This window comes from Acomys minous (assembly GCF_964271855.1).
Source record: "Acomys minous genome assembly, chromosome: 4".
Classification (NCBI taxonomy): Eukaryota; Metazoa; Chordata; class Mammalia; order Rodentia; family Muridae; genus Acomys; species Acomys minous.
The window spans coordinates 50,436,031-50,461,642 of NC_140486.1; the positions used below are offsets into that span (position 1 = coordinate 50,436,031).

At 43.2% G+C, this 25,612-nt stretch overlaps 1 protein-coding gene across 1 annotated transcript in view; it reads right to left on the reverse strand.

Moving 5' to 3' along the window:
• CTNNA1 (catenin alpha 1) overlaps positions 1–25,209 on the reverse strand; it is a 121,817-nt gene extending 96,608 nt beyond the window's left edge. The window contains exons 1-2 of the mRNA XM_084780047.1: positions 25,067–25,209; positions 282–388 (exon numbers count right to left, since the gene is read on the reverse strand). Coding sequence (XP_084636173.1) covers positions 282–386 — 105 coding nt within the window. The 5' untranslated portion in view covers positions 387–388; positions 25,067–25,209. The remainder of the gene's footprint in view (positions 1–281; positions 389–25,066) is intronic.
• Between the last annotated feature and the right edge of the window lie 403 nt (positions 25,210–25,612).

Here is a 25,612-nt window from a genome sequence, read left to right on the forward strand (position 1 = left end):
TCAAGTAACTTCAAGTCTAGCCTCATCTTCCTAAGGAGGCTGAGGGCAGCCTTGGTGCTATAAAACCCTGTCTCAACTACAATGACACAAAGGATTAAATAAATATATGTACCAATATTCAATTAGTAGTGAAACCAAATCATCTACATACTATCAGTCTAGCTAAAACTCAACTAACTCAAGTTAAGAGTCTGAGCTAAATAAGCTTGGTCGTGAGGAGTTTGTTAGCCAGGCCTGTCACTAAAGGTTAGAACTATGCATTTGCGATTGCAGGTGCTTACCTGTGTAACAAGAGGCTCCAACAGTCTTTCAACAGCCAAAGTCCTGATCTCTAGACTTTTGGGGTCCCATTTGAAGTTTATATTGCCTGTGTGGACAGCAGTCATTTCTAAGAGAGAAACAAAAAGCCAGAGTCAGGCAAACATCAAACAGAAACATGAAATACATAACAAAGCGCTCACAAAGACTTTCCTATCAGTAAAGCAGCATTAGCAAGATGGAATAATTGTAACTAATCTGCAAGAGATCTCTTATACATAACAATTTTGTGTGTTCCCAAAAGAAAAGGGATGGGCTGGAGAGATGGCTCAACGGTTAAGAGCACTGGCTGCTCTTCCAAAGGTCTTAAGTTCAATTCCCAGCAACCACATGATGTCTTACAACCACCTGTAATGAAATCTGGTGTCCTCTTCTGGCCTGCAGTCATTATATGTATGCAGACAGAATACTGCAAACATAATAAATAAATAAATCCCCCAAAAATAAAAATAAAGCCAGGCAGTGGTGGCATGCGCCTTTAATCCTAGCACTCAGGAGGCAGAGGTAAGCGAATGAATCTCCGTGAGTTCAAAGCCAGCCTGGTCTACAAAGTGAGTACAGGACAGCCAAGGCTACACAGAGAAACCCTGTCTCAGGGGAGAAAGAATTAAATAAATAAACAAACAAACAAACAAATAAAAAGCTAAGGGACAATCTTGAATACATAGAACCTTTCATTTTTGGCTTCTCTGCTAGCAAGATACTGCTAGTTCCATTTCTTCCAGCCCACCCTTGGTGCCACATGAAAGGCTAAAGTGAAGGTTATTTTAAAAGGAGTTTCTACCAGGCCTGCTGGTGCACACTTTAAACCCCAGCACTGGGGAGGAAGAGGCAGTCAAATCTCTTGAGTTTGAAGCCAGGCTGTTCAACATAATGAGTTTCAGGCCAGCCAAGGCTACGATAAGAGAGAAGAGGGGGAAGGGGGGGAGAGAGGAGAGAGATTTCTACAGATCTACTAAAATATTATCGAAAAGCATACCTCACTTCATTATTTTTTTAATTTTAAATTTTATTTTTTTGTATATAAGTATCAATTTATCTGCATGCATGTCTGTGCACCTGTGTGCCAGGAGCCCAAGGAGGTCAAAAGAGGGCATCAGATCTAGAACCAGAATACAGACGGTTGTAAACCACCATACAGGTGCTAAGCATGGAACCACGCTTGGCAAGAGCAGTATGTGCTCCTAAACACTGAGCCCCACTTTGAGTATTTAACCTGAGTGCAACAACATGCGGGTGAATCCTATTTCATCCCATGGATCTCTTTAGCAGTTTCACAGAATCTATATTCCACAAAAATATAATGTGAGCCACTTATGCAACTTTTCTAGTAGCCACAGTGAAAATATAAAAGGCTAGATTTTAATAATATACTTTTTTAACCTAACATATCCAAAATATTCCAATATATAATCAATATTTTTAAATTGGAGATATTTATCTAGGCAACAAATGTTCAAAATATAGTATGTATTATTTTACTCTTATGAAATAATTCAAGAAGAGACTTGATACCCTATGAAAGAGACTTGATAGCCTATGAGCATATACGGGGGGAGAAGGTCCCCCTCAATCATAGTCATAGGGGAGCGGAGTAAGGGGAAAATAGCAGGGAGGGAGGAATGGGAGGATACAAGGGATGGGATAACCATTGAGATGTAATATGAATAAACTAATAAAATATATTTTTTAAAAACTCAATTCAGACAAGCCATAGTAGGTGTTGAGTAGCCTCATGTAGCTATACTGGCATGCAGATAACAACCGTGATAACCACGTGCAGGTGATGCAGGCGTGCATGCTGTCTTTTTAAGACATGCCCTACCATTACTACAACTATTCCTACTGAAAGTTACAGACAGGATGGAAACTGTAGCTTTTACCCACATTAATGACAAAAGAAAAGGATAAATTTCTGTAAGTGGGCACTGAAAACAAAGACAAAATTTTTCCAATACAAATTTACTACAGATTAAGAAATCTCAATCTTAGCCAAGCATGGTGGCACACACCTTTAATCCCAGCACTCGGAGGCAGAGGCAAATGGATCACTGTGAGTTCGAGGTCAGCCTGGTCTACAAAGCGGATCCAGGACAGGCAAGGCTACCCAGAGACACCCTGTCTCGAAAATCCAAAACAAAAAAACCCTCAATCTTGGGGCCGGAAAGACAGCTCAGAGGTTAAGAGCAGTGGCTGCTCTTCCAAAGGTCATGAGTTCAATTTCCAGCAACCACATGGTGGCTCACAACCACCTATAATGAGATCTGGTGCCCTCTTCTGGTGTACATGCCGGCAAAACACTGTGTATATATGATAAATAAATAAATCTTAGAAAGAAAGAAAGAAAGAAAGAAAGAAAGAAAGAAAGAAAGAAAGAAAGAGAGAAAAGCCAACCTCAATCTGGCTAGTGAGATGACTCTGGTTTAAGAGCCCACTGGCTGCTCTTGCAGAGGACCCGGGTTGAATTCTCAGTACTCACATGATAGCCCACAATGGTCTGTAACTACAGTTCCAGGGGAATCTGACACCCTCACACAGGCATACATACAGGCAAATCCAATGTACACGAATGGCTCGGTGGTTAAGAGTGCTTGCTACTCTTCCAGAGGACCCAGGGTTGAGGACCCAGGGTTCAGTTCCCAGCAACCACATGGCAGCTCACACCTGTCTGTAACTTCAGTTCTAGGGGATCTGACACCCTCACACACATATACAAGCAGGCAAAACACCAATGCATATTTTTTTAATTTAAAAATAAATAAAAATAAAAATAAATCAATTTTTAAAAAGAATGAAATCTCAAGCCATACAGGAGTTGTGGCACACACCTTTATTCCCAGCACTCAGGGAGGCAGAGGCAGGCAGATCCCTTTGAGTTCAAGACTGATCTACAAAGCAAGTCCAAGACAACGAAGGCTGCACAGAGAAACCCTGTCTCAAAAAACAAAAAAGCAAAAAAAAAAAAAAAAAAAAAAGGAGGAGGAAGTAAGGAGGGAGAGAGGGAGGGAATCTCAATCCACTAATGAAATGGCTCAGCACTGGCTGCTCTTCCAAAGATCCTGGATTTGGTTCACAGAACCCATATGCTGGTTCAAAGCCACCTGCAGCTCCAGCTCTAGCCGATCTGTTTCCCTTGTCTGGCTTCGATGGTCACTAGACACACACGTGGAACACATACATACATTCAGGCAAACAATTCATACACATAAAATGAAAACAAATAAATCTTTCAAAAAAGGTAAAGAAACTTCACTCTAAACTGAATTTCAACTTTATAAATAAAGGACATGCAGACGTGTATTAAAGCATGACTATAAGAAAACAGACTCTGGTTTAAAAAAATTAATTGGGTGTAGTGGTGTGTGCCTGAGGCAGAAGGACTTCAGATTAACTGAGCATGCGATGATTCACACCTGCAGTCCTACCACTCAGAAAGCTGAGGCCAAAGAACTGATGTAAACGTATGGGCAACTTTGGCTACACTTGAGACTATGTCTCATCAAAGGAAAAAATAAAATAAAATGTGCAAAGGCAGTCTAAGAGATGGCTGGCTCCGCAGATACCCCAGAACCCTAATAAAGACAGGTGAGTGCCTACTCCAAAACTGTCTTCTGCCCTCCACAAACACGGCATGTAATGTACATGCACATACTATCATATAAACAAAATTTTAAATTAAAATTTTTATATAAGGTAAATATAACTAGGTGTGGTGCAGCATGCCTGTAATCCCAAACCGTCAGAATGCTTCAGGGGCATATGACGTGAGCTGGGAGCCAGGCTGAGCTACAGAAGGAGGCCCTATCACCCAAGGGGGAAAGAAGGGAGGGAAGGTAGGGAGCTGGGCACCGCAGTTCATGGCTACCATCCCAGCACTGAAAAGACTAAAGCAGGGATTTTGTACATCCAAGTCTACACAGTAAACTCCAGGCGCGTCTAGTCTTGAGAATAAAACCCTATACCCCACCAAAAAAGTGCCCCCCAAATTAAAGATTAGTAACATTCTCCAGAAGTATATGGAAAATGTTCAAAATGCACACTACCAACTAAAGAAAACAATGTGAAGAATACATGAAAAGGGGGAGGTTAAATGCACCCACCAAAATATTAACAAAGTAAAGTCTAAAAGTTGGGAATAACCTATTACAAGTGGCATTAACATTTTCTTTTTTCTTAATTGTATTTTCTAATATTATGGAACACTACATAATCATTCAGGGGGAAAAAGCTATTTTCATAATTAACAAAATTAAACTCTTAACATGATATAATGAGGACAACAGAATCTAAGAGCACACTTAATCATCTTAACTACTTTTAACTTGTGTCACTTATACAGGAAAACTACCAACAAACACCTTTTTCAAAAAGCTTTTCTACAGATTTAATTAGATAAAACAGATTGTGATTCTCTGGAAGGTATAGCCTAGGTTAATATGAATTAGAGGAAAAGTTCTTCTAAACTAAAGACCTAATAAGAATGCAATAATGTATTTAGGTAAGACATCATTTAGGCCCTGTTCGTCCCAGTACTCAGAAGACTTAGGATGAAAGACCACAAATTAAAAGCCAATCTAGGCTAAGGAATAAAAACCCTGCCACAAAATTATATTATTTTGCCTTCATGTATATATGTGTACCACACACGCGCAGAGTGCCCACAAAGCCAGGAAAGGACAAGTCCAACCCCCGGCACCTACACAGGGCAGTTCACAGCTGTAACTCCAGCTCCACTGCACCTTACACCTCTGGCCTCAATGGGTAGCCATACTCACATGCACATAAGCACACATATATACACATTGTTAAAAGTAAATTTTTAAAAATAGTTTTTGTAGTACATCACAAAACTATGTAACTTCAATCTAATATCAAGTAAATAACAGACTGATAATAAGATATATTCCTGGCCGGGCGTGGTGGCGCACGCCTTTAATCCCAGCACTCGGGAGGCAGAGGCAGGCGGATCGCTCTGAGTTTGAGGCCAGCCTAGTCTACAAAGTGAGTCCAGGACAGCCACGGCTAACCCAGAGAGACCCTGTCTCAAAAAAACAGGAAAAAAAAAAAAAAAAAGATATATTCCACAAAAAATAAGAAAAGGTCAAGAAACCCAAAGACACAAATTTGAAAAATTAGCTGGGAGTTTGAGACCAGCCTGGTTACAAAGCAAGTCTAGGACAGCTGGGGCTACACAGAGAAACCCTACCTTGAAAAACCAAAAATAAATAAATAAAAGAAAGAAAGAAAGAAAAACTAGCTGGGCATAGTACATGCCTTTAATCCCAGCACTTGGGGAGGAAGAGGCAGGTGGATCTCTACAAAGTAAGTTCAGGTCAGCCAAGGCTACACAGAAAAACCCTGTCCAAAAAAAAAAAAAAAACTGAAAATGGATTCTGATTTTATACTATAGTAATTGCTTATATTTCCAAATGTCTATGATTTCAACTTTAATTATCCAACCATCAATAAAATGTTGAAATCACATAATGGGAATGGGGGGAAGTAGATTTACCTAATAATCTGACGACACAAAAATGTAGTTTCCAGAGAATTTCTCCCTGCCCTTAAATTATGCCTGGCCTATATACTTTGGTCTTTAAAGGTTATTTGCCCACTAAACTGATCAACGCAAGTCAGTAAGCCTTAAGAGATGGGATGGTCGAGGTTGTTAAAGACTGCTAACAGCTCAGGCAAATGTCATCAAATGTCACAGATAAGAGTCCGGAAGAAGCTGTTTGCCCTGTGGATCCTAGGTTCCTAACACTTTGAAGAGGCTGCTTCAGTACAAATAAGAGAACCTTTCAGGATTAGAGAGCGAGACCTGTGATTAAGGAGAGTAAGCCCAGCTCTAGGTGGGCATTTAGAGCCACACTGAGCAAGCACAGCACAAGTCAGTTTTGGGGAGAGGGTGGTAGTGCCGAGTACTGAGCCCAGAGCCTGACAAGTGCTGGGCAGTCACTCTAGCACTGACAATAATTCATTTTCCCAAAGAAATTCTTCTAATATTTTTCTGAAATAAAAAGCTTCCTAGATACAGAGAAGCCAACTAAAAAGAAAAGAAGTTTCAGTGTTTCGCGTTTTATTTTGAGAAAGGGTCTCACTGTAGAGCCTTGGGTGGCCTAGAACTCACTGACTCTGCAGTGCTGAGATTAGAGGTATACCACCACACTTATATGAAATTAACTTAAGATTTATTTTTTTATTTTGCCTTCATGTATGTGTGTATATATATATATGTACCACACACGTAGAGTGCCCATGAAGCCAGAAGAGATCATCAGATTGCCTAGAACTGGATGAGCTGCCTTGTGGGTACCAGAATCCAAACCCGAATCCTCTGAAAGAGCAGCAAGAAAGCTCTGCTACCTTTAAAAATACAACAGGATCACAAATTATAAACACAACAGTGAATGAAAATGACACCTGGCCTTCCCAGGTGGGGGATGGACTGGAAAACCTACAGAAAAGTCCAACTTAAAAGTCTGTGCCCAACTGATCATCAATTCCAGGCCATTATCAGACTCAGTTACTTCAAATGATCTGAATTTAAGAGAAGCCAGACATACAGATTGCTACTTGAAATCTCCAAACTTAACTGTTCCAACAACTTTGCCAAAATATCCAGTTCCAAACTCCACAACCTCTTAAGAAAAGTCTCTAAGGAGATCTTTCTCCATGGAAATTCAGCCTAATTAAAGAGGTTGAAGAAAAGTGCTCAAATGCACACACTGAGAAACATCAGATAATTAGACAGTTGAAAACTGAAGTTAGTGTTTAAGACTTTCAAAAAACCATAATAGAAGCTGGCTGCCTAATGTAGAATTTTAACGAAATAAAAGTTTACTTATACTATAAGGAAAATTATTTCAAGGCTGTTTGACTTTAAAGTACTAAGCCACAGATAGGTGAATAAAAGTAGACAGGTACCTGAATGAAATTAGGACTCCTAGGTATGGCTGAGGAGAAAGGTTTTATTGTAGGTATGAGGGAAAGAACAGACAAAGGCGTCTGGAAGGGCCCAGACTGAGCCAGGCCATGAGAAGAGAGAGAGCAGGAGAGCAAAGAGGAAGAGAGAGGAGAGAGGGCACCAAGAGAGGAGCAGCAGAACAAGAGGCCAAGAGCAGAGCAAGAGGGCATCATATGGCAAAAAAAACTAGCTGGTTTCTATAGGAACCAGAAGCTGGGTAAGGGAGGCCACGCCCAGCCCTTGGCTGGAGAGGATTAGGTAGGGTAGGGGGTAGGGTGAGGTAAGATGTGCTGGGAGGAGCCACAGATATTGAGTGAGCCTGACCCAGATGTCTTTGGGGCCTGACAGTATCAATTTTGGAAATAAAAAGTCCATTCTGAACACCGTATTTTGCTCAAATTTTGTAAAAGCGAAAGGTATACTCTATAACACAACTTTCAAACCTTGAATAAAAAAATCAGAATATAAATAACTGTACACATGTACATCGTGCACACACCCACACACACAATAAATGCGTATGCACCACATGCACACACACAGAAGTGGCATCAAGCAATATTAAATTATACTACAGAACCAAGATAGGCTTTTGATGACCCAACCCTGAGAAAGATTCAAACAAAATTATAGATCTTAAAAGTTGCAAAGATCATATCCCAAAAAGAACACCAGTTTCTGAGACTAGCTTTGCCACTAATTTTCTGACTTTGGGGATATAATTTTCTCCTGTCTGAACTTTGATTTTCTCATCTACAACATGACAACAGGAGTACTGGAAAGATCTCTCAGCAGTTAAAGAGCACCTGCTGTTCTTGCAGAGGACCCAAGTTCAGTACCCAACATCCACATCAGGCAGCTCACAATCACCTCTACCTCCAGCTGCTAGGACTCAAGACACCTTCCTCTGACCTCTGCAGATAACCACATACATGTTGTATTTACTCAGACAGACATACACATAAATAAATTTTAAAAGTTAAATCTTTAAAGAAATAAGTGAGTAAACATGGTGGTGCATGCTTGTAATCCCAGAATTTAGGGGACCAAAGCAGAAGAGTCATGAGTTCAAGGCTGTCCAGGACTATTCAACCCTCTCTCCAAAAACAAAGCAAACAAAAACTAAGGGGCAGTGGCAGACACGAGCTGGTAGGAGATTCCTGCCAAGGCTGATGGGGTTAGGTTCCATCTTCACACGCACATGGTAGAGAGGACCAACTCTCTAGTGTTCTCTACCCTTCACAAGTGCCACACATGCATCTGCAGTAAATAAATAGATGTAATCAAAGAAACTTAGGTGTTAGAGAGATGGCTAAGCAGTTAAGAGTACTCTTGTTCAGTTCCCAGCCCCGACACCACAGCTCACAACTGCTTGTAACTACAGCTCCAAGGACCGGATGCCCTTTTCTGACTTCCCCAGGTACTCCGAGTATGTGGTGCATATTTAGCAAACACTCATATACATAAAATCGTAAAATAAATATACTTTTTATTTTTAAAGGTTAAATTCTATGTTCTTCATCATTTGAGCACTAAAATTGTTTTATTAAATTTGTTCTTTGAAATGTTCATACATGTACAAAATACTTTCTAACTATTACGTCCCATCCCTGTCAACCCCTCCTTTCTATAAATCCCTTTCTATATGGGTGCCCTTGGAAGCCAGAGGCTTTGGATCTCCTAGAGTTGGAGTTACATGTCAACTGTCTGGGCTGGGTGCGGGAACCACATGTGGATTCTCTGCAAGAATAATATGCATTTTTAATCACTGAGTCATCTCTCCAGCCCTCAAACAAAGACATTTAAAAGACACTTTGACACTACATCAATTTAACTAAACTGTAGTAAGTTTCCCACTAGAGCCTATGACTTCCCAGCCCGTATATTTGACCAAGTTTACAGTACTGTGCATGAGTTTCCTCCTATGGAGTAGGCTTCATATCCTAGCAGAAAATGATTAGTTGCCCTCATAACCATCACACCACTATTGCACAAGAGAGCACATCTTTCTTGGCAGGTTGTTATTGAAGTTTAAAACACTGATGCCTTTTCTCCTCCACTACCCTACACAGGTAGCACCTCCCATCACTACAAAGAGTAGCCAGGAGAGAGTAAGCTTCCAACTCGAGTACATTTGGAACCACGGTGTGTGGCGTCTGCAGCAGCAGGGTCTTTTTCACTTATGTTAATGGTTCTCACCCTTCCTAATGCTGCGGCTCTTTAATACACTCCTTCATGTTCTGGGGACCACCAACCAAAAAACTATTTTCGTTGCTACGTCATAACTGTAACTTTGCTAGTTATGAATAGTAATGTAAATGTGTGATGTGCAGAATATCTGATGTTTCGCCAAAGGGGTCAAGACCCACAGGTAAGGGCAACTGGCTTATTTTTCTCTCAACAGCCTGTGAGTTGTTTTATTAAACTTAACTTTCTGAAGCTTAATACGTGCTCCATGTTTTTAAGTTTAAAGGTAAGAGGGCTGGGAAAACATATCAGTGGTTAAGTTTAAAGGTACAATATTTATACACTTTCATATTCCATTAGGTGCTAACAAAGTGCTTTGTAGAGGGCACAGCAGTGTAAGCTGAACTGAATCTATGCAACACATTTGAAAATATTCACAAAGCTACCAAGAAAAAATTCCTGCCTTCATCTTAATCATATTCTGGTTATTTACAATTAATGGTATTGTTTAGAGTACCTAAACAAATAAATTTTAAAGCTCTTGGCAGCTTCTAGTTTTCCAATTAACTTACAGAGCGCTCCTTTCCAAAATCTATTATAAAATCTGCTAGAGCTGGCCAACCTTAATGAAAAACAGCAACCTTAAGTTTTTCCAGGAGGAATTATACTTAGTGGAATGAAATGAAAAGTTAAGATGCAGTTATTTGGTCTTCATTACCTTAAAAATAGGGATCTTGCCTAAACAAAATATTGCTACAAATTCAGAGATTCAATTGCTTTTCTAGCAACCTGTGTAAAAGAAAAGGCAAGAAGGAAATACAGCACAGTTCCATCAGAACCCAAGGGAGCTGACTGCTGGCAAACTACCTCTTTGTGAAAAGAGCTATATACCTTCTCACAAGACATTACAAGTTCATTTACAAAAGAATGGTCACATCATTCCTAAAATGTGTCTCTTCCAGTGCTTTCTATCCTTGGGATGCTAGTCAATGCCAATTTTTTAAACAGCAAGGTTATGTTAATGAAATGTTAGGATGGTTCATTTAAATGCAAATCAGGAGATTTAGAAATTAAAAGTACCCAAAGCAGCATTAACTTGTCACACTGCACAAGATCCAGAATGGTGGATTACTTTGTACAGCCAGGTTGTATGCGCATTAAGCAGACTTAACACAACTGTAGGAACCTCAGCTCTCAAATCTCTTGGTAACTGACAAAACACAAGGTAACCCTTATAATTAACTCAGTCTGAAAACCAAATTTTATTTGACTAAATCCCCAAACCCTAGACTATCATTTTTGCTTTTGCACTATAAACTAGTTAAGATTAAAGGAGCAGTAAGAAAATATGTAAGTTTCAAATAGAAATATATGGTGGAAGTTTTGGTTTCTTCAAAAACTCAAATATGTTATATAAACATGTTTTTGTTTTAATTCCAGGTGTATGGGACAGCTTTAATTTGTCCACAGCTGTTAACTATAATTGTCTAGCGCTCTGGCAAGAGCGTGATCTTTGGCAGATAGTTTAATTCTGAGGACTCTGAGAAGGTATAAATGCCAAAGCCCAAAGAGAGAGGGGGGCTCCAAGAAGGAAGAAAGCGGCCGCTGCTCTCCCTGCTGTTGTGGGGTCGTCCTGCAGCTGTGTGTGTTTGCTGTATGCTCCTTTGCTGGTTTGCTGGACTAGAACTCAAAAGATCTACCTGAGGGCTAAGACTAAAGGATGTACCACCACGTCTGCATACTTGAGCTTTTCAAGGACACTCTAGGGCCCAAATCCTTTCTCCATCTCTTAAGTAAAAAATCCAAACAGTCATGTTCCTACAAGTCGACAGGATCTCTCCAAGCACTCAACTGCACAGCTGAATTCTTCAGACTTCACAGCAACAACCCAACCATCCTCACAACCCTACCCCTATGACTCCTACAGCATTCCCAGCTCTGTGGCCCAGAGCCCCACCAACCAGGTCCCTACGAGGAGACTCTAGGTTCGTTTCCCTCCCTTCTTTCCCCCTCCCAGCCCCTATCCTCAGTCAACACCGACTGCATAACCCTCCTACTAGTGTGATACACACTGCTCTGGAAGCTCTAGCCTAGGTCTTATCTCTGGTCTGGAGCATGTGTGTGAGCCAGTAGTGTCACAGCTCAGTGGCGAGCTAGCACTCAGCCTCGCACCAGCTGAGCCCTGGGCTCCATTCCCAGAACTGCTCATAAAGAGTGTGGGTGTAAGGGTTGTTACCCATGAATCTACACTCCTGCCATTCGACAAGCAGCTCTAGTTATCACTGTTGTTGGGTCAGTCCTCTCTGAGAGGAACAAACAGGATAAAGCTAAAACCTTACTCAGCCAACCTCACCTGCACTAGCCTGCTAGCCTTCCCAGTCTCCGCCACTTGAAAACAGGTGGGCCTCCAGACCGGTTCATTTATTTTTCTCTGCCAAGAGAGGGGGGATTCAGATTTTTTTTTTTCAACTGGAAAGCTACTCATTTTCTTTCAAGACTCAGACACATCCTGTTCTCTGCCTCACAGAAAGGGCTGTTCCTGCTTCCTGCCTCCACCCCAGAACTTGCAACATGAAACTATAAAACTGAGCCACTAGGAACACACACACACGGATCACTGGCTGTTTGTTCTGAGACAAGATCTTGCCATTAAGCCATGGTTGGCCTCAAACACATGGCAATCTTCTGCCTCAGATTCCCACCCAAGTGATAACAGGATTGCAGGTTGTGTGCCACCGAAATCAGCAAACGTGAGGCATGTAGTGTAATTTCTCACATACATTATAACAATCACTTTTTAAAAATTATCTTTCAGGGCAGTAATGGTGCACACCTTTAATCCCAGCACTCAGGAGGCAGGGGCGGGTGGGATCTCTGAGTTCCAGGGCAACTTGGCCTAGAGAGCGAGTTCCAGGACAGCCAGAGCCAGGGCTACACAGAGAAACTCTGTCTCGGAATCTTATTTAACAATTATTTACAGGGGAGTGAGTGGTGGTCAGAGGGCAACTTTGTCTTTTGTTTTTGTTTCTGGGGTGGGGCAGTGGCTTAGGGGGTTTTGTTTGTTTGTTTGGGGATTTTTGCTTTTTTTCCCAAGCTTTCTCTGTGTAGCCTTAGCTATCCTGGCTTTGTAGACCAGGCTGGCCTCACACTCGGAGAGCCGGCTGCCTCTGCCTCTGCCTCTGCCTCTCCAAGTGCTGGCATTACAGCCATGTGCTACCACAAAGGACAACTTAACAAATTCTCTTCTTCCACTCTGTGATTTCCAGAAATCCAGCTCATTCTACCTGGAGGCAGGTGCATTTACAGATGAGCTATCTCTGTGGCGCATCATCACTTCTGTGACTCACTAGAGTAACACTCCAGCCAGGTGCAGGGGCACATGCTTGTAATCTTTTATGTCTAACTTAAATGACTCAAAACTGTTTTAGTTTTCATCTAGCAACAGTGACATCCAGAAAGAAATAAGGAATAAGATTAGCAAAATAGATTGCAACTCCCACCTATCACTGATATTACCAGGGTTAATCTCATTAGCTGAGAAGCTTAACATCTCCTCACCATCTTGCTTGCTGGCAGATTTTTAATGAAGGTGCTATATTTAAGTGAATCCCTCCCAATGTTATTGACATTCAGCATAACACTTCCTTAGACTCAGTAACACTGCCTAGAAAACAGTCTTATCTTTCACTAGTCTTAAATAAACTTAAATTTTTTTCATCTTCCATTTTCTTGGGTTTCACTCTTTCCCAAAGGATCAAGCTCATATTTCATTTGACCACTTCTCTGTAAAATGACACATTTTTAAAGATACACTTCAAAGTCAGTCTAAAGCTCTTCTGAGAACCAAATGACACTCAGAGGTCAATCAAAGTAAGAAAAGGTAACACATGATTATATTGTCATTTTAAAGATCCCCAGACACAGAAAATCCCACAAACACGGCTTTCATGGTGATTGTAACCTGCCTCTCTTTTTCAGCATCTGGCTTACCCACTCCACTATATTTTATAAACTATGATTAAGTGCCCAAATTAATAATGAAATATATAATAGAGCCGGGCATGGTGGCACACGCCTTTAATCCCAGCACTCGGGAGGCAGACACAGGCGGATCGCTGTGAGTTCGAGGCCAGCCTGGCCTACAAAGCGAGTCCAGAACAGCCAAGGCTACACAGAGAAACCCTGTCTCAAAAAAAAAACAAAAAACAAAAAACAAAAACCAACCAAAAAAACAAAAATAAAAAATAAAAAATAAAAGTTCTGACCAAGAAAGAATGCTAACATTTTGAGAAGCATGGTTACTGCTGCACACTTTGAACTTTAAATCGTGGTTAATTTAGTGCTGTGCTCTCAACAAGTATGCAAAAATAAAAGTGAGCAAATCAAACCAGACTGTACTACTAACTACACTATTAGGCACTGACCCCCAACATGGGGGCTGAGCAGACCACTACTAGACTGCCCAAGCTCACTGGCACTGCTGCTCTGTGAGGCTCTCCCTCGTGCCTAATGTTCAACTCCTTGTACCACAAAAGAAAACAGGGATTTTTTTTTTAGGTCATGTCATTACCACTTTTATCTCCATATATAATGTAAAATGTGTTCTCCCATCTGAATTTTTGATATTTTTCAATCTTTCCCTATTTTTATACACACACACAAGGAGGGAGGCTATGTGTTTTTAGTGTGGGTGGGGATGCTAGCAAATGTGGGCCTGAGCATGCTACAGCACAGAGGTCAAAGAATAACCATGGGTTAACATTCAAGAATTACTTAAGAGGGGCTGGAGAGATGGCTCAGAGGTTAAGAGCACTGGCTGCTCTTCCAGAGGTCCTGAGTTCAATTCCCAGCAACCACACAGTGGCTCACAACCATCTATAATGAGATCTGGTGCCCTCTTCTGGTACATGCCAACATAACACTGTATACATAATACATAAATCTTTAAAGAAAAAAATGACTTAAGCAACAGAGCTCTTTGGAATACTGTTCCAAAAACAGCTATAAATGAAATTACCTCCAAGAACTTCACAAACATATAACTAAACCATAACTGCACAAACACATAACTAAGCCATAGAATATTATGTTCCAATTAATATTAAAATTATATAATATGTAATCTGCTTCCAGAGATGCATCAACACAAACTCTAAAGAGGCTGAAGAAGATTACACATGGGACAGTGAGTCTGAACACACCTGAGACATAGGCCCCTGCCGGACAGACAGACATGAGGATGCAGCCTCCACCGTGAAGACCCCACCACCACCAGTGTGGAGCGCTCAATGACTCACTGCATACACTTCACCTGTGTCTAAGGAGTGTGATCTGCCATTTAAACCCTCTAGCTTCACAGAATACACAACCAATAGATTCTGGTCCTAAAGTACACAACACCATGACATACCACAGATACAGTAAATTTATGGAGGGGAAACTGACCCAAAAAATTCTTTTTTTTGGGGGGGGGGGTGCTTGGTTTTGGCTGGTTTTGTTTGAGACCGGGTCTTTCTATGTTACCTTTACTGCCCTGGAACTCACTATGTAGACCAGGCTGGCTTTGAACTCACAGAATCAGCCTGCCTCTGCCTCCTCCGTGCTGGGAATTAAAGGTGTGCGCCACTATGACTGGAGATATAAGAAAAGGCTTGCCTTGTAAGTAATCCAGATGTCCCTAAACAAATGACCACGTAATCAAAATATGGTGTAAAGAGTCCAGGAAGATGGCTCAATAGGTAAAGCTGGTTGTCTCATAAGCCTTATCATCTAAGTTCAAAACCAGTAAGTAAAAAGCCAGATTCAGGGGACAGCCAGTTTGCACAACAAGATGTTTATCACCAAAGATATAAATGAGGGGGTAACAATCAGGATGTAATCTGAATAAATTTTTTTTTAATTTAATGCCAGGCATGGTGGCGCACACCTTTAATCCCAGCACTCGGGAGGCAGAGGCGGGCGGATCACTGTGAGTTCGAGGCCAGCCTGGTCTACAAAGTGAGTCCAGGATGGCCAAGGCTACACAGAGAGACCCTGTCTCGAAAAACCAACAACAACAACAACAAGAAAAAGATGTTTATCCCCAAGCCTGGCATCCTAAGTTCAAATCCTCATTGGTGGAAGGAAGGACCAATTCCCACAAGTGGTCCTTTTATCTTTTATCACAAATAGCCATACACTTGTGCCAGGACCCACATATACACAAAATAAATTAATGTAGGGACTGGGAAGATGGCTCAGCAGCTAAGGCACTCTCTTCCTCTGGCAGAGGTCACCCACAGCAGGCAGCTGAAGAGCACTGTAGTTCTAGGGTGTCCAATGCTCTCTTTTGGCTGCAGTGAGCACCTCCATGCAGTGCACACACACTTAGGAAAACTCACATACAAATTATTTTATGTAGTACATTCATTAATTTTAATGAATCTCTGTAGACATAAAACAGATTCTCATTTGTTCTCTGACCTCCAAACTCATGTAGTATGCATGCACCCACACACATACACCAAATTTTAATTAATTAATTAATGTTTAAAAAGAGCTCAAAACAAGCATGAAAAACAAGAACCAATTCCCAAAAGTTGTCTTCTGGCCTACACATAACACATACATTCACAAGCACACGTGCATGCGTACACCCCTGCACCTGTGCACATATTGTACATGCATACATATTACACATATATACGATGTAATACTACTCAACTTTAGGACTGGAGAGATGACTCAGAGGTTAAGGGCACTGACTGTAGTACCTCCAGAGGTCCTGAGTTCAATTCCCAGCAACCACATGGTGGCTCACACCATCTATACTGTGATCTGATGCCCTCTTCTGGCCTGCAGGTGTACATGCAGGCAGATCACTGTATACAAAACAATAAAGAAATAAATCTTTTTTTTCTTTTTTTTTTGGTTTTTCGAGACAGGGTTTCTCTGTGTAGCCTTGGCCATCCTGGACTCACTTTGTAGACCAGGCTTGCCTCGAACTCACAGCGATCTGCCTGTCTCTGCCTCCCGAGTGCTGGGATTAAAGGCGTGCGCCACCACGCCGGCAAATCTTTTTTAAAAAGGAAACAAATTCAACTTTAGAAGGGAAATTCTGGAAGAAGTGTTAGGAAGATGGTGTTATAGGAAACACCAATAATCCTACCCACCTAGGCAACTACACTGGCAGAATCTATCTGGTTTAACTACTTTGGAATACTGGAGTATTAAAAGTCCTAAATCCAGGCAGTGGCGATACACACCTTAAATCCCAACACTCAGGAGGCAGAGGCAGGCAGATCTGAGTTTGAGACCAGCCTGGTCTAGAGTTCCAGTTCCAGGACAGCCAAGGAGACACAGATAAACCCTGTCTTGGAAAAAAGGGGGAGAAAAATCCTCAAACTTCCAGAGAAAGGCTTAGATCACGTCAAACTGGGTAAATTCTACTCGTGTGCGCATGTGTGTTCAATATAATTTTGTTTGTTTGTTTTGGGGTTTTGGGGGGGTTGGGGTTTTTTTGTTTTTGTTGTTTTTTTTTTTTTGTTCTTACTTTTCTTTTTGTTTTGGTTTTGCTTTTTGTTTTGGTTTTTCGAGACAGGGTTTCTCTGTGTAGCCTTGGCTGTCCTGGACTCACTTTGTAGACCAGGCTAGCCTCGAACTCACAGGGATCTACCTGCCTCTGCTTCCCGAGTGCTGGGATTAAAGGCATGCGCCACCACTGCCCAGCTCAATATATAATTTTATAAAAAAAGATTTAAAGATACACAACCAGCCAGGCATGGTGATGAATGCCAACCAACCAAGCATGGCACTGCATGTCTACCTCTGCCTTCCCGTCGGTGCACTGTGTGAGCTAGTGTACCCATTTTATGAGTGCTTAGAATCAGAACACATGCCGTGTGCTGTATCTCCTGAGCTGTCCCCTCAGCCAGTAACTGATCATTTACTGCATATTACCTACTATGAACAAAGAAATATCTGGTACCACAGGAGGCAGAAAGATAAAAATGAACATACTGACTCGAAGACTTCACCATCTATCTAGCACAGCAGCTAGCAAAATAATTTTTACTATCACAATTTTAATAAAAGTAAGTTAGCAAGCTAGGCATGGTGGCCACACCTTTAATCTCAATACTTGGAAGGCAGAGGCAGGTGATCTCTACGAGTTTGAAGCCAGCCTGGTCTAAAGAGAAAGTTCCAGGATAGCCAAAGCTGTATTAAAAAAATCCCTGTCTCAAAAAAAAAAAAAAAAACTAAGTTAGCAACATGGTAATATTTAAATGATGAACTTGATTCACTGGTTTTATCCCTAAGAAACCCCACTCAATATGGATAAAAATACAGCTTGTCCAGCACTCCATAACAGAAAGACCATATTAGCATCTTATCACATCAGAAGTAAAAATAAACACCCTTTAGAAGTCATCGTATTCATTAGACAGATGACAAAGTTCAAACTGTAAGGCCGAGTCTCCTCAGAGTAAAAACTCCAAAGATCACGCTATCATAGTTCATCAGGTAATGGTCATATAATCAAGGACAAATTAGCAACAAGAAAAACCTCATCACATAATTCTAACTCTCTTGTTTAGTTTATTCTTTTAAGAATTATATATTAAGGGCTACAAAAATGGCTCAGTAGTTAAGAGCTACTCAACCACTGGGGACCAGCGTTCAGGTTCCAGCACCTACACTGAACAGTTAGTTCACAAATGCCTGGAACTCCAGCTCCATCAGTTGCCCTTTTCTGGACTCTATGAGCACCTACACACGGAAGTGTGCACACATTCACACATACACACAGATATTCATATGTACAGACATGAGTAAAATAAATTTTTAAAATTCTATTATGTAGCCAGGTGTGGTAGTTCATGCCTGTAATGTTAGCAGTTGGGAAATTGAGCCAATAGGACAGCCACTGAGTTTGAGGCCAGCCTGCATTAGAAAAACAACTTCAAAATAAAAGGATAGAAAATGCAATTACATTTTTTTTTGTTTTTAATAGCTGAGTAGTATTTCTTTTTAATATATTTTATTAATTTATTCATATTACATCTCAATTGTCATCCCATCCCTTGTATCCTCCCATTCCTTCCATTTTCCCCTTACTCCCCTCCCCTATTTTTAAACTTCATGCTCACTGAGCAGACGTCCTGCCCTTACAGTACACAGTTTAGCTGAGAGGGATAGAAAGGAACCCCAGGGAAAGTTCCAAGCCCTTGGAGTTCATGATTTCTTAGATATGACACCAAAGCAGAGAAAACAAAAACACAACTTACACTTCATCAAAACTATAAACTTTATAAAGCCTAGCAGTGGTGGTGTACGTCTTTAACCCCAGCACTCAGGAGGCAGAGGCAGGCAGATTTCCGAGTTCAGTGAAGGCCAGCCTGGTCTACAGCCAGGTATACAGAGAGAAACCCTGTTGAAGGAAGGGGAGAGAGGGCAGCACATGACTTGTCTAACAAAGAAACACAATCAACAGAGAGTAAAAAGACAACCTGTGCAATCAGAGAAAGTATTTACAAATCACCTCTCTGTTAAGGGATTGCCACGCAGAATATATATATTCTTTAGCACTGAAGAGGCTGATAGTTAGGACCAGCCTGGTCTACATAAGGAGCTCTATATAGCCAGGGCTACATAGAGAGACCCTATCTCAAAAAACAGACAAGAAGAAGAATATATAAAAATTATAACTCAAGACCACCACAAAAAAAAAATTGTTTTAAGCCCAGGCTAGGGATTTGATCAGTGGTGCTGCCCTGGCCTAGAACACCTAAGACCTGTGGGTTCAATTCCCAACACCCACATAGTAGCTCAGTGCTCTTCAACTGCCAGTTCCAGGGAAATCTGTGGGGGGTTTCTGTGACCACCGGGGCCAACAGAGTAACAATACACATGGGGCAAGAAGGAAGCCCAGTTCAATACAACTCAGTAGTTGGTGTTGGTTCAAACTTCTAGAGTCTGACAGTGGGCAGTTTATTTTAGGGTATTTAAGTACAGTACAACTTGGGGGGGGGGGTTCCTGGTGTAACACAATCTCCTGTGCACAAGGTGTAACTACATCCACACTATTCTCAAAGTACATGTCACTTCTCCCATGAAGATGGATCCTAGACATGGGCTACATGTACTATCTTAAGGCATCTGGGGAAGATCTGGTGTGGTCTCAGCCACACACACAATACAGAGGTCATCTGGGCTGTTAGCCACCTCCAGTCCTGGCTGTGGAAGCTTACCATACAGATAACACAAAAGTCACCTAGAACATTAAGTATCTCGGTCCTGGGTGTGCGGGCTTGCAAAGGCCTAGCCACAACTCCTAGCCTTCTGCACAGAAAACAGGTTATACAGCTTTTCCTTTTTCTGTTTGGGGATTTTTTGTTTGCTTTTTATTGTTTGTTTGTTTGTTTGTTTGTTTGTTCGAGACAGGGTTTCTCTATCTGTGTAGCCCTGGCTGTCCTGGACTCACTTTGTAGACCAGGCTGGCCTCGAACTCACAGCGATCTGCCTGGCTCTGCCTCCCAGAGTGCTGGGTTTACAGGCATGCGCAATTGCCCCAGCTAGATATGTTTCCTTTTAAAAGAACAACCGTGTCCCTGCACTTGGGAGGCAGAGGCAGGCAGATCGCTGTGAGTTCAGCCTGGTGTACAAAGCGAATCCAGGACAGCCAAGGCTAACACAGAGAAACCCTGTCTTTAAAAAAAAAAAAAAGAGCTGGGCGTGGTGGCACACGCCTTTAATCCCAGCACTGGGGAGGCAGAGGCAGGCGGATCGCTGTGAGTTCGAGGCCAGCCTGGTCTACAAAGTGAGTCCAGGACAGCCAAGGCTACACAGAGAGACCCTGTCTCGAAAAACCAAAAAAAAAAAAAAAAAAGAAAGAAAGAAAGAAAGAAAAGAAAAAGAAAGAACAACCCTGCAGCAGCCTGGCGCGGTGTGCACACCTCTAATCCAAGCACAGGGGAGGGGAGGGGGGACCCCACATGTTTAACATTCCTGGTTTCCCTAGTGCCATCTGTGAGTACAAGGACCTTTGTGCTCCCAACAGAAATCCAATACCCTCATCTGGCACCAAGCACATGGTGCACAGATATCCATGGAGGCAATCACCCATACACCCATAACATGTAAAAACGGCAAAGAAAGAGAAAGAAAAAGAAGAGAAAAGGAGGAGAGCACACCAAAAAAGTGGTCAAATTCAAAGAGACAAACAGAACGGTTAGCTTCCCAGGCCAGGAGAGCAGTGGGCGAGAAGCTACTGTAAGGAGTACGGAATTCACTCTGAACTAATGGAAGCAGCTCCAGAGAACCAGAAGACGTTTTCCAAATTGTACTGTATTTAAATATGCCTACAATAAATTGCCCAGTGGTTTGACCAACACCAGCTGAGCTGTGCTGAACTGGATTTCCTTCTTGCCCCATGCAGACTGTTACTCTATTGGCCCTGGTGACCCCACAGAATTCCTCGGAACTGGCAGAGATTGCATAATATCGTGCATTTACTTAAAGTCAATAAACACATGCTTAAAAAAAAATTGAGCAGTAAATTTTGTTGTGCACATCTAAAAAAAAAAAAAATCACTGGTTCCCTGCACCACGTGGTGGCTCACAACTGTCTATAACTCTCATTCCAGGAGACCAGGTCCAGGTGTGACCTGACCTCTCTATGGACACACATGATGCGCATGCCCTCAGGTGCATACACATAGAATAAAATAAAATAAAATAGCCTAAAAATAAATTAAGGATAGTAAATAATACTATCATTTATCAGTACAAATTGTAGGAATTTTTGATCCTTTCTGCAATGGTGGGAAGGGGTTAGTCAGTTTTTGGAGGGGTAGAGAAACATTTATATCAAAGCATTCCCAACAAAATGGCAAAAGACCCAGGGTAGGACACAAAGGACAGGGAACAACTTACAACAGGAAATCAGTCTGGTAGACAAGAGTGTTGCAGCACTGTTAGCAGGGATTGTCTAGCATGCAGGAGGCCCCGGGTTTGATCGCCAGTACCACATGAATCTGGAGGTGAAGCCTGTAACTGTAGCAGTCAGTGGTGGAGACAAGAGATCCAGAAGTTCTAGGTCATCTGCAGCTATAGAACAAGCTGAGAGCGCCTGAGCTCCCTGAGACACTGTCTCAGAATAAGAATCAAAGGCTCCCGAGCGGCTCCCTGGGCAAGAGCACTCACTAATAACACTGAAAATCTGAGTTAGGTCCCCAGGAACCACACGGCAGAAGGAGAGCCGACTCACAAAAGCTGTCCTCTATCTTCACTTGTGCACGAGTATGTACACGAACGTGTGTGTGTGTGTGTGTGTGTGTGTGTCCCCGAGTGTGTGTACATGCACATGTGTGTAAATGTAATTATTAAAAAAAATTTTGTTCTAAGTCAGAACCTTACTCTATGTAGTCCTGGAGCGCCCTATGCACGTCGTCAGGCTGGCTTTGAACTCAATGCTGCTTCAGCACTATAAGCCATTCAATCTGCCCCGCCACACCCCAAAACATTAATGGAAAGGAACTGGTCTGAAATTTTAAAAGCTAAAAATTAGAAGATCTTAAATCCCACCTATAACAAGACTCACCAGCACAGTTGCATACCATTAAGCTTCAAAAGCAAGTGTGGAAACTCTGGGCTGCCAAGGCGGCTCAGCAGGCAAAGGCACCTGCCACCCAGCCTGGATCACTGGGACCCACAGATTAGAAGAGAAGCAACTTAAACAAGTGGTCCACTGACCACCACACTTGTGCACAAAAACACACAAATTAATAAAATGTGTATTTTTTTAAAGGGCTTTCTTTTTTCTTTTTTGTTTTGCTTTGTTTTTTGTTTTTCAAGACATGGTTTCTTTGTGTAGCCTTGGCTGTTCTGTATAATCACTTTGTAGACCAGGCTATCCTTGAACTCACATGGACCCACCTGCCTCTGCCTCCCCAGTGCTGGGATTAAAGGCACGGGCCACCACGCCTGGCTTTCTTTTTTTTCCTTTTACAAACTAAGAGCTCAATCACCCTAAGCAGCACAGTATGACTTGGTTTCAAAACACCGACGCAGAGGGACAAATAAAGTCAACTGACAGTGGCCATTCCAGGGGTGTGAACACTTAGCTGTTTCTTAGTGTATAAACATGATGTTCAGTTTATATGAATTCACTCAACAAGTGATCATAATTTGAACACTTTTCTCTAACCATACTTCAATTTTGAAAAGGTTAAAATAAAAGCCTTACGACGGGAGTGGTGATGCACACCTTTGATGGGGCGCCAGCTGGCAGAAGGAGGGGGTCACTGTGAGCTGGAGGCCCTACTACAAACAAGTCCAGGACAGCCAGGACTATAAGAGAAACCCTGTCTCAAAAAACAAAACAAAAAGTCTAAAACTGGAGTGGAAGCAAAAGAAAGGCATGCAAATGAAACACTAAAGAGAGAATTTTGTCACTGATCAGGTTTGAGTAGAAAAAAAAAGGGATAAAGTCGAAGAAAGTTCAATGGCCCAAAACAGCAGTTTGACCATAATGGGTTGCCTCACCTGTCATGCCAGAAAGGCTTTTCTCCTCATACAGCATCTGTACTGTCACTAATGTGAGTTTCTTAAAATTTTTTTTTAATTTTTTTTAATTTCAAGACATACAGAGGTCCATGTGGGTCAGAAGAGATATCTACACTCATCAAAATAAGGAGGCGGCTGTTAGCAACTGAGGTGGATGACAGGCAGGGGGTGTGCAGCTCTATGGTAGAGCACTTGCCTGCCTGGCATGCACAGGGCCCTAGGTTTGTCTCTCCAACACCACAGTGGTAGGGGCTGGGGTTTGATGAGGGAAGGCACAAGGCAGTAAGTGATGCTCAACTAGGAAGAAAAAAAGACACCCCTCGAAACCCTGTCTCAAAACACACACACACACACTCATCTCAAATAACTATATAACATATTTGATAGGACGGGAGGTGGTACCACATAACTGGTGCTAAAAACCAATCATCAGCTCAGGATAGAATCATATGCAGGAAAGGGTGGAGGTGAAGAGTAAAGGGGGAAAAAAACAGGAGAAAAAAAAATCACGATTCCACTCAGATGCCTTTTCATGCTTTTTCTCCACTTTCTTATGTCACAGGACTTCAACTCATGCGTTAACCAGTTCTAAAGCCACCACCTTCCAGAACTCCCACACTTATTCTCATAAACGTATTGACACTCATCCATGCCTCCACAAGCTTCTGTTGTTTGCACTACTGTTTTGCACTATGACCCAGACAGGTGTGTTGGCATACATCTGAACCCAACACTCAAGAAGCTTAAGCTAGATTGAGGCTTCATAGTGAGATCTAGTCTGGAAAAAAAGATTAAGACACTACTAGAGAAGCTTCCAGTCTTCGGAGAAAGAGGATTTTTAAAACCTATTTTGTAACTCAGTAAGTCAGGAACAACTGAGCAGAGGCTACGAATTATTTCCCCCACTCAATCCTTTTGTAAAAACAAAACAAATCCCCATTTCTTAAAGTAACATCCACCTGTGGTCTTTAAAAACCAGTGCTAAATACAAAATATCCTTGTCAAAACACCTATCATAAAGATACAATACACAATACAATCACGTAAGCATAGGTCACATCATAAACTATTGTAAATTCTATACAAAACACACATTTAAAAATAAAACAAATGTTACGAAGATGCAAAACATAAGAGGGTATCAACCGTCGACCTGAGGCAACCGCTGACTTAATTATTGTGGGGTGGCCACTGCTTGCAAACCAAGGTCAACATCCCCCCACCCACCCACCCACGTTCTACACACACATCAACAAGTTCCTCTTAAAGTAGAAAGGCGGGGCATTACATGGCACCACTGCGATGCGATGCCGCCCGCCCTCGGCCGACTGAATGTTCCAGGGCAGCCTGGACTACTTAGCAACTTAACAAGCTCTCGGTAACCCAAAGTCAGTAACTCTAACGCCACTCCCGAAAAACTACGAGTAAAGTCAGTCAAGCTACGCAAGAAGAAGGGAGGCTGAGTAATTTTTAAAGTAAAGATAAACTGCTTGCGACAAGTCCACACGGGTGTGGCGCACCTTAAGGACAAGAGCGCCGGCGAACAGGAAGCTACGACTCCCGGACTCCTAGGGTCGGGGCTGGAATGTCGGCTCTTCCGACCTCTGGTCTCGCAAACTCCCAAGTTTCGGCAGCGGGGGTGGGGGAGGGGAGCGGCCGGCACAAACCCGGGGAACCCATCGCGCCCCTTAAAACACCCCACTGTCCGGCCGCCAGGGACCCGCCGCGACCGCCCCTCAGCTGGGGAGGCCGCCCGAGGCGCGACACCCGCCCCGCGCGCGCTCCCCGCTCGGGGAACAAAGTTTAGAAAAGAGGGAGAAAAGTTTTTCCAAGGAGGCGCGGCGCGCGGCCGTCACTCCGCTTCCCGAGCCTCGGGCTCCGCCCGCCCGGCCGCCCAGGCCCAGGCAGCTCGGGGAAGCCGCCCTAGCCCGGCGCTGTAGGGCGGCGGCCGCCGAGAGCCTGCGCCGTCACCCCAGGTTAGGGTGACCCGCGTCCCCACCGGGGGAGGGGGTCCCCGCGCGCGCCCCGAGGGAAGGTACGAAGAGTTACCTGCGGCGAGCGGGACGCAGCACGGGACGAGTCCTGAGGCGCCAAGCCGACGGCCGCCGCTTTTGTCTACCGCCCGTCCGGCTCCCAGGAGGAAATGGGCCGCCCTGCGCCCCCGCCCCCGGCCCGCCCCGCGCCGCGCCCGCCCTTCCCGGCACCTCCCTCCGCGCGCTCTTCCCGGCGCCTCCCGCGGCCTCCACCAGCCGCCCGTCCCGGCCTGGAGCGGCCGGCGCCTTCTGCGGAGAGCCTCCCACCCGGAAGGTAGCCGGCAACTCCCGGCCGGGACCCCCCCCAGAAGTCCTTTTCGTATAACGTCAGGGCGCGCAGACCGGGACCCCCGACGGGGAGGAGGGGCGGAGACTCAGGCAACAGCGGGCAGACCCGGACGGCGGGCGGAGGGCAGGTGAGTCACCGCTCCCAGCTCAGGTGAGTCTCGGGGCGCGGCCCCGGAAGGCCCCGCCCCGTCCGGCTCCCAGGAACCGAGTTCCTGCTGGATGCCCTGCTGTGGCAAATCACCCTGAACCCAGAAAAGGGGGCAGCCTACTGCTT